The sequence below is a fragment of the Triticum aestivum genome, chromosome 3B (genome assembly GCF_018294505.1).
Source record: "Triticum aestivum cultivar Chinese Spring chromosome 3B, IWGSC CS RefSeq v2.1, whole genome shotgun sequence".
Classification (NCBI taxonomy): Eukaryota; Viridiplantae; Streptophyta; class Magnoliopsida; order Poales; family Poaceae; genus Triticum; species Triticum aestivum.
This window is the reverse complement of record NC_057801.1, coordinates 680177892-680187076: the sequence shown is the minus strand read 5'-3', so window position 1 is coordinate 680187076 and position 9185 is coordinate 680177892. Positions and strand designations below refer to the sequence as shown.

The following is a 9185-nucleotide window of genomic DNA, read 5'->3' as shown; positions in this document are numbered from 1 at the left end:
CCACCAATTATTGGTACCCAAGGGTCCCATCTCCTTGAGCTTGTCCTCAAATCCTAAGTATAATCCTTTGGAAATCTAAAATCCTAATATTGCCTTTCCAAAGAGGACAACACAATACTTGTGATAAATCCCACACAAAACACTGCAAAACATAATCATGTCAAGTCCAATATTTGCATCTTAAAAAAAATCTGTTTCAATTCCCATTAGCCAATAAATTCTCATATATAGTTCTACCTCTCCAAAATTCATCAAAAATATGGCGGGATACCCATTTTACCGATAGTGACCTCTAGTGAAAAGATTGGGGTGAAATGGCACATTGTTTCATCCTAGTCCTTTCATTAAACATCTTGGATCTATATGGCCAATTGAAAGTGCACCTTATCGAGTTTTCATGATTAATGGCAAGACAATTGACATGACTAACATTTCGTCAAATTTATTTCAGTAAATTAGTCCCCATAGTTGACTGTGACTCCTACTTTTACATCTTCAGGTGGTTACCTCCTTCAAACTCTTAGTATGTAATTTGTAGATCTTTGGTGAATCCAAAATTCACATCAATATTAGTACAATTGTACTATCAGAAAGGCACAAACAAAAGAACAATGGTTGAACTCCCAAGATAAAATCCTCGACCAAAATCCCTAAGAATTTTAGCCCTGAACTCAATCCTTTGTTTTTCCTAGCCTTGGTACTTTCAAGTAATTCTACCCAGTACTATTGAGCTTGTGAGTAGGGTGTGTGCTCTGTCGAGCGAACCCTATTTTTCCCTAGTCAGAACTAGCAAAGAAATTTCTCCGGTACCACCGAGCTATGTTTCCTTTGAGATCATCTCTGTTAGCTCTGGTACATTTGAGCATAACTTTTTCCGGCACTTTCGAGCCCTTCTCAATTTGCTTCAGCCCTTTGAGTCCCATTATAGGCCCGGTACTCCCGAGCAAATCCATTCAGAACCTCCGAGCTGGGATCTAGCCTGTTCTGCACCGTTTCTCTTTGAGAACAACTCTGCCGACCCCGGTACTTCCAAGCATCTTCTACCTTCGTAGAAAAGAGCCAGCTTTTTGTCTGGTACCTCCGATCTTTTAACTTAGGTACTTCCAAAGCTTTTTCTATCTTCGTAGAAAAGAGCCACCTTTGAACGTGCCCCATAATTCTGGGTTTTTTCCTCTGGTGGTTCCGGGCTAGTCCTTTATTAATCATCACTACTCCCTCTGTAAAGAAATATAAGAGCATTTAGATCACTAAAATATTGATCTAAACGCCCTTATGTTTGTTTACATAGGGAGTAGTACTCGATAGGCATGTGTCAAATTGGCCAAATATCAGTCTAAGGAGAGCCCTCAAATGATGATTATGCACACATTTTGTTTTCTATGTAGCAATCCTAGAGGAAAATCGGTGACCAACATAACAAGATAAGATTGTATTCGCATTTGCCGTGAGAATTCAGTTGCTTCGAAGCAATTGTCAGCGAATCAAATGTCCATCAGCAAGCTTTCAGAGTAAAATATTCCAGAATTTACACAAAACACTCCATTTTAAGCTGAACGCAGTGTAAGTTTATGCAGTTAAATTCCCTGACTGGATCAGGAGTTACACACGCGAAGCTTATTTATACATCAGCCTCGAAGAAGATCGAACGACAGAGCAGCGAACCCGGGCTGGACTTCCATATGTGCTATACCGCGATCTGCCAACTCGAACGAAACCAAGTTGCAGTGTTGTAGTAGTAGAAGAAGTAGTAGAAGAAGCTTACATAGCGCGACCGCGTCATTCTCCGGTTAGCTACGCTCCTCTCCTGCAAATTCACAGGAGGGAACGTTGGTTCCTCAACTCAAAAGAGTAGGCCAAATGTTGTCGGATTTTGCGCAGTGTTGTACTAGCAACTTACAGTCTTGGTTGTGTTCTTACAAGAGATGGCTGCAGCGCGTCGTAGTGCCCATAACCGTCGTAAAGAACACGGACCGGGTTGTCCTTGCCATACTCCTGACCATATTCTGCTATGATCCTGGGGTTATCGGCGCCCTTGGTGTACATGTGGACGGTGATGGGCATCCTGCAAGCAGTGTTGACATTCATCATAAGCAATTACATTTCAGAATATAAACTTACAAATTGATTGCAGGCAAGAAAGAAAGGTGCCTACCCAAGAACATGTGAGCACATGAGCAGCTCAGGTTCTCCTCCCCAGGCGTGAGGCTTCCTCATCTTGCGCACATAGCTCTCGAAATTGCCTTCGAGGAACCTATCCGTCGCACCAAAGATTCACATAAAAAATGATCATGTTACTTTTGTTTTTTGCAGGGAAAAAAAGAGATCATGCTTAATTCTCTTTTTTAAGCATATGGTTTTTTGCAGGAAAAGACGGCTCTGATGTACACAAATGGTAAGAGGAGGAAAGAAGACTTCACCATTCGGTATCTCCTCTTCGCTTGATGAACTCATCTGCAACCTGAAACAGGACAACGGTGGGTCAGCGATCTCTTTTGCTAAAATTGCATGGAATGCAACGAAATCATCAAGTGATGAAAGTCACCTTTGCTCGAAGCTCGTCGGCGAGTTCCTTCTGGACGCTGTCGCTCGGCGACTGCTTGCCTCTCCTTATGCAGGCCCCGTAGGCGACGGACCGGAACAGGCACCTCCCGTCCCCTGTAATTCCTGAAAAACGGTCGAGTTCCCAATGTTCAGAAATGCGGATGGACATTTGATTCGCTGACAATTGCTTCGAAGCAACTCGATCAGTCTGAAAATCTCATTAGAATCAACCACTTGGAGAGTTTCACAGGAACAAACAGCCCCGTAAGCGTGATGTGCGGATCTATCACACATCCCAGGTGGGGTCTCTTTTTTTCTTCATAAACTACAATTTATATTTATTTATTTTGAAACGGAGGCAAAAGCTCTGTCTCATCTCATTACAATTTCTTTATATTGACTCTTCCTTGTTGAATATGCAAAGCCTGCTGCTTTAAACTAGTCATACAGTGGGCAGAGATAGCAAAATACGGAGGACGAATAAGACTAGGGAGGCATCTTAACGAGTCGATTAGTTTAATACCGATTCAAATCAACACCTAAATCTGCTTTCTCCCGCTCTTTCCTCCCCTCCAGGCCAGGCTCGAGATCGTAGTGATCACAGACAGACAAACCATGGCAAAGAAGCAAAAAAAAAAAAAAAAAAAAAAAACTCTCTTCCTGTCATGATGATCATCGAAACAATTCCCCTTTCATCTACCAAGACAAGGAAGACGCAGCAAGCAAGAGAGAGAAGCAGGGGACATACTGATTGATCGCAGCGGTGGGAGCTCCCGGTCCGACATCCGCCCTGCCGGCAGCGACGAAGACGACGATCGGTCGGCCCTCTTCGTACCCTTCCACTTCCAGGGCACGAAGGGGAGGCAGGTGGAAGGAATAATAAGCAAAGCCGAGGCCGAGAGCGAGAGGGAGGGAGGCAGGAATGTTACTACAGAAAGTGGCGGGTTGAGGGGGGGATGGGCGTGGAATCGGATTCACTTTTCAGCAGGCCGGCTTTCTCCTCCTCGTCCCGCCGGGGCTGGCCGGGTGGAGGCTAGGCCTCGCCGCCGCCGCGTCCCATCGAGCCCACCGACGGCCGACGCCCCCTCCCTCCGCCCCGGCCCCCGCGGCTGCTTTCCCGCCACAAATAACCGGGGGCCTCCTATAATCTAATTAAATCCTCTTTAGAGCGAGCGGCGCTTTTTGGCGTTCCCCTCCTTGAGAACCGCTCGACCAAGTGAAATGAGACTCCTGCCGAACTCGAAACGAAAGCACAATCATCTCGTGCGACGAACGGGACAGCACGTGAATGAAAATGAACCTGACCATTCGTGCTGTCAGACGCAAGCCGTGGTAGCCAGTCCTTTTTTTCCCTCTCATGCATCCTTTCATGTCGGCCCTGGCCCCTGGCCATGTCAGTGTGTCATTATCTCGGCGAGGCCTCTGGATCCTTTCACGCATCAACAGCCGATAATCAATGACAGGACAAAAGGAACCCAACTCACCTGGATGAGCAACCAGCAGGATTATCGTGAACAAATAAATAAAGCTCCTTGATGAGGAGTTGAGCCTCCCTGAAGAACGAAATTTGCTTCACAGGACCATGGAGCCCACATGTCAGTGAGCATGCAGAGGGTCGTCGTATTATCGACAAAAGAGAACAAACGGTTGCTTCACTGAAAGAGAGGAGCATCTCGTAACAAGGCAGGCTATATATACATTGTACAGTGCCATGAGAAGGCGGCAAAGAGGGGGAAAATGCCCTACATCACCCCACCGAGCAGGGGGGGACGAAGCACTAGTCTCTTTCAACTTTTACTTAACCCAAACCCAAAGGAAGCAGCAGCCACGGCGCCAGAGCGGAAGCAGACCCAAGGAAAAGAGAAACAAGAAAGAGGAGATGTACAGATCCTACTGATGATGATGATGAACCAGGCCCCAAAACCCTGCCTGCCTGCTAGGCTAGCACTGGTAGAGGGAGAAGCCCCGGTTCTTCCACAGCGAGCTCAGCGTCCGCCCCAGCTTCCTCGACTTGGACTTGCACAGCGGCTTCGACTCCCGGTGGCACACCATCACCCCGCCGCCGTTCCCGTTCCCGTTCCCGGCCTCCGACGACGGGGCCTGCTGCTGCTGCTGCTGAGACGCGGGCGGTTGCCCACCGTCACGCTGCCGCTGCTCCCGGAACAGCTTCAGCAGCTTCTGGGCCTTCTCCCGCCCCCGCCCCGTGCCGGTCGCCGAGATGGAGACCAGCGACGGCACCACGCCCTCCTGCAGCACTGGCGCGATGCACTTGTCGTCCGCCGTGCACATCGCCAGGAGGCACGACACCGCCTGCTCCTGCTCCGTCGGCTCCCCCGTGTCCAGCAGCATCGCCAGCGTGCTCACCAGCCCCGGGGTGGACATCATCTCCTTCCTGCCGGCCTGGGTCGCCGCCAGGCTGATGGCCACCGCCAGGGCCTTCTCCGTCCACCCGATGCCCTCGGACACCGAGGAGTCCGTCAGGAGCGTGTGGAGCGCATCCACGATGCCGGCCGACAGGAGCGACGGGATGCTGGCCTGGTGGGTGGAGAGGTTGTACAGCGTGTAGAGAGCATCATGCTTGCAGGAGCTGGCTTTCGGGTCGCAGGCGTCGTGGTTGTACAGACGGTCCACTAGGAATGACACGGCCTGGGTGGAAGCAATCACGCTCTTCGCGTCGGTGAGGCAGGAAAGGTTAAGGTAGAGCGCTGTGGCTGCAGCAGCTAGGCGCGGATTCGAGGTCATCTGCTCAAGTAGTTCGACTATTCCAGCAGACAACAGAAGTCCCTTGTTTCTGAAACAAACAAGAATGGTTTTTGGTAAGTAAAAAATGGAAATTCAAAAGTTCAAGGTCAACTAGCTGCAAATGACAAGCACCATTTAACTGAAAAATACATGTCATACCTATTATTATTGACTGCAAGGTTGAAAAGAGCCATGGCACCAACTTCTTGTGCCTTCTCATTTCCTTCTTCCACAGAATACCTTAAGAACTGAACTAGAGCCTCAGCGAACCCATTTGAGCCCATCTGGATCCTTGCTTCCTCATCGTCTTTCAGCAGATATCTTATCTGCTCAACCAATCTGCACCGGCTCAGTATGTTGTTTCTTTCATTAAGCACCAGCAGCAAGTTCCGATACCCCTCATTCATATCAAACTCAAAACAAGAGCTATCATCCAATGTGCCTGACTCGCTGTTTGCAGGTTCTTCTTTTCTCTCGTTCTCCAGGGGAACCACCTTGACACCCTTGATGTTGCTAGTGTCAAAACTATCAACAGACACACAGCCCGTTGCCTGGGAGTCCGATAAAGCAAGCCTCCAATTTACATCAAAGGATCCCGGTGGACCATCTGGAACTGGAAAATCATTCTGCTCACACCAGCTGGAAATCATGGCCTTAACACAGTAGTTTGGAGTCAAAGACAAGTGGGCCAGTTGTTGCTGAGTCTTGGGACATGTGCTGTGACCATCATTAAACCATTTCTCAATGCAAACACGCTCATAAGTCTGACCAGACGAAACAATAACTGGGTCATACATCAGCTGCAAGGAAATGGGACATCTGAGTTCCTCAGGAGGGATCGACATGTTTTCGGACCTTGGACCACTAGGCCTACAATTGAATGATCCAAGCCTCGAATTGAAAGACCCAAACCTCGAATTAAATGATTGAATGCTCGAAAGCTGTCTACTGAATGCTCGGCTATTTCCGCAGGGGCCATACATGTCATCCATGCCTAATACTGTAGGTGAACATGGGGCTGATCCTTGAGAATCAGTATCATCGCCTGCTTCACTTCTGAAAAATTTAGAGTATTTCCTCATGAGATTGTATAGGTAGGACACAACAAACTCCTTCCGCTTATCATCTCCAGAACGAGCCTTTTCAATTAGCTTCTTGAGGGCTCTTCGCTCAGTCAATGCTGCCCTGGAAGAAGTAATTCCCAGCTTCAGAGCAGCCATATGAAAGACCTCAAGCTCCCCACTATCGCTGGAACTGTTCATTTTATTGTTTCTCTGGAGCAAATTGATCACCTCATCACCAGCTTCCTTCTCTGATTGATCCAATGTAAATACAACCTCCTCCAACTCACCAATGATCTCTACAATCTGTTGCGCACAGACAGTGTCAGAATGTCAGGACATACCATGCAAATTTACTAAATGGTTTAACCATAAACAACTGGTGCATAATGTGGGATTGGTAGTCCAAGGAAACCAAACAGAAGCACAATTTAGTTGTGCTAATTAGAATTTTACACAACATACCTTATGGCCAATATCTTCGGTTACTATGCTTTCGACACGCCGTAGACTTTCCTGAAGTTGGCTTCTTGATTTCTCAAACTTCAAATGCACAGTTTCTGCGGTGATGGCCTGAAAGTGAATATTATCAGTGCAATAGTTTGGCATTTTATTTATCCTAAAGACACAAATATTGAAAAGCAATGCTGCAAATGCCCCATGGCAGGTTTGCAACTAATTATATCAAGAGTGCTCTGCAGGGAGGGGTACAACATCTTACCAAGTACAACCGGCTGCAATCTGCACAATGTTGAAGAAGACCTTTGGATTTATCCAGAGCTACATGCAGTGAACAAAGTGCCTGTATGCCAGACTTGCTTCTGGGCCTTGATGCTTCGATGAACGGGAAAATCGCTAGAAGTTTAGAAACCGCAGGATGAAATGCTCTGCACATTCCAGCGTGTAACTGCAAAAACCACAATTTCTTCAGATTAGGCACCCATACACAAATCCCCCCAAAAAGGAGAAGCTACAAGGTTCCAGTAATTTGTAACTGCTTTATACAGTACAAAGCTGTTAAATACCCACCCTGTAGAAGTAAAATGGAATTAAGAGTGCTGCTATACTAAGATGTAAGTTTAGAAAGCAAACCCAAATAGATCTCATTAATCAACAAAAACAGTACTCTTAACTACAAATAATTGCAGACCACTTATAGCTTGAACAACAGATATTATCATTGGAAATCAAGATAAAACCACAGTTAAGATGATACCTTGGCATCAATAGCCAGAAGAGGACCCTCCTCGACCTCCATTGCGTCCATGCTTGACTATCTCCTAAGCTCCACCATCTGATTGCAAGATTCAGAAGGGAAAAAAAAGTCAGATCGGCAGATCACATCACTCTCAGTTGCAAGCATTTCAGACCGGTGAAAACAACAGGCCTGGACTTGGGAGCATAGGACAAAGCAACGCTCCCGGAACCAGTACGAAAAAAGGGGATAGGAATGGTAAAAAATCTACCGGCTGCAAGCCTACAACACAGTGTTCTCCAGGAGGCACCTTTCGGAAAACCACCAGCTGAGCACGACCTTTCCATGCTAAATTTGAGACGCGCGGAGCTTCCTGGAGCCCATGATTTTGACCAAGCTCGCCTCTTTTCCCAGCAAATCCAAGGGGCCACGGGCGCTGCCGGTCAGCCAGAGCCGCGCATTTCGCTCACCGCGTCACCCCAAGAAAACCCAAAAGAAATTAAGATGAGGTCGGCAGCCTGTTCAAGTTTCTCTCGGCCTGACAAGCAGTGTGGGATTTAAAGCAGTTTCCTCCGGAGTGGGCAAGGCCGGCCACAGGATAAGGAGCGCTCTGAAACATCGTTTTCAGCTCCGCAAATCTGCCATTCGGGCTCCGTTTCTCAAATGAAATGCCAGAAATCCATCGGAAGGAGACTTTTCCTCGCGTGAACCTGGCATGGTGAAGCCGCACGAACACGGCAGGCTCCCTCCCCGGAGATCCCCAATGGCGGAGCTCGCTCAGGAAAAGAGGAGCAGGGAAACACACACAGGCAGCTCAGACCACCCCCAAGGTCACATCCCGCCCCGGCGAAGCTCACTCTAAGCCCTAATCTCTCGGACCGGGCAGCGGGCAAAGGAAAAAAAGGCGAGCAGCGATCCATGGCGGCGAAGAGACGAGCCGAAATAAAGACGCACCGTCTCGAGCGAAGAGGGCGGGAGGGAATGCCTCGCGAGGGCCGCTGCGGCGGACGGGTCTCTCCCCGTGGGTGTCTCCGACGGTCGCCGGCGGCGGCTGCGGCGGACGGCGTGGCGAGGGAAGAGGCGAGAGGAGGAGGAGGGGGGAAGGGGAGGAGAGGAATAATGCAGAGCGGGGGGGCGTTGGAGTGTGGATTTTATTCAGATGTCAGGGGCAGGGGGGCAGCGAAAGAAAAAAAAAAGAGGAGAATGGGATATGCCACATGCCCACATCTTCTCTTCTCTGGGGCTTTCATTTAATTTATAGCTAATTAAATGCTTTATTTTTTGAGGGGTAATTAAATGGTTTATTAGTGGAAATAATACGGTTGAAGCTTTCCTGTTTATTCATTTCGCATATTTATTATGCTCTTAATGGAGCCTGGATAAGATATTTATAATCATCAGTATAAATATAAGCTTGATTGTTAGTTTTGCCCGATATGAGAGATGTGGACGTCTGGTGGTTGGTTAGTGTGCGTGTGTTGGCTCACAAGTGTGCCTTGTAAAAAATTTAAAATAAATTTCGTGCTGAAACTTTGGGGGTTGGGTGCCCCCCCTTTTCTGTGTGTGTGTGTGTGTGTGTGTTCTTTCCTTAGATTATGGGAGTTTTGGATATGCCTTTGTCTTGTTTATCTCGAAGGCAAAATCAT

At 47.8% G+C, this 9185-nt stretch overlaps 2 protein-coding genes across 3 annotated transcripts; both read right to left on the bottom strand.

Moving 5' to 3' along the window:
• Positions 1–1463: 1463 nt before the first annotated feature.
• Positions 1464–3759, bottom strand: LOC123071679 (OVARIAN TUMOR DOMAIN-containing deubiquitinating enzyme 4). 2 transcript variants are annotated; one of them, XM_044495264.1, is made up of 6 exons: positions 3290–3759; positions 2543–2664; positions 2418–2458; positions 2153–2251; positions 1918–2062; positions 1464–1804 (listed from the first exon to the last, which is right to left on the bottom strand). In XM_044495264.1, the coding sequence occupies exons 1-6, from the start codon at positions 3324–3326 to the stop codon at positions 1685–1687; spliced, it is 564 nt and encodes a 187-aa protein (XP_044351199.1). In that variant the 5' UTR covers positions 3327–3759; the 3' UTR covers positions 1464–1684. The 2 variants fall into 2 exon arrangements, with proteins under 2 accessions (XP_044351199.1, XP_044351200.1); XM_044495265.1 differs by having other exon boundaries at positions 1898–2062; positions 3290–3746.
• Positions 3760–4192: 433 nt separating this feature from the next.
• On the bottom strand, positions 4193–8705 carry LOC123071678 (U-box domain-containing protein 45). Its single transcript, XM_044495263.1, has 6 exons — positions 8494–8705; positions 7561–7638; positions 7066–7251; positions 6810–6917; positions 5443–6650; positions 4193–5332 (listed from the first exon to the last, which is right to left on the bottom strand). Exons 2-6 carry the CDS (start codon positions 7609–7611, stop codon positions 4483–4485), a joined length of 2403 nt encoding a protein of 800 aa, XP_044351198.1. The 5' UTR covers positions 7612–7638; positions 8494–8705; the 3' UTR covers positions 4193–4482.
• Positions 8706–9185: the final 480 nt, after the last annotated feature.

Bases quoted from the DNA above. Each gene is read 5' to 3' on its own strand.
- LOC123071679 (XM_044495264.1), bottom strand. From the start codon at position 3,326: ATGTCGGACCGGGAGCTCCCACCGCTGCGATCAATCA. The intron at 2,665-3,289 runs GTATGTCCCCTG...ACCGTTTTTCAG, and splicing joins CCCACCGCTGCGATCAATCA to GAATTACAGGGGACGGGAGG. The intron at 2,252-2,417 runs GTGAAGTCTTCT...TGCGACGGATAG, and splicing joins CGAAGAGGAGATACCGAATG to GTTCCTCGAAGGCAATTTCG.
- LOC123071678 (XM_044495263.1), bottom strand. From the start codon at position 7,611: ATGGACGCAATGGAGGTCGAGGAGGGTCCTCTTCTGGCTATTGATGCC. The intron at 6,918-7,065 runs GTAAGATGTTGT...ATTCACTTTCAG, and splicing joins ATTGCAGCCGGTTGTACTTG to GCCATCACCGCAGAAACTGT. The intron at 5,333-5,442 runs GTATGACATGTA...TGTTTGTTTCAG, and splicing joins CTTGCAGTCAATAATAATAG to AAACAAGGGACTTCTGTTGT.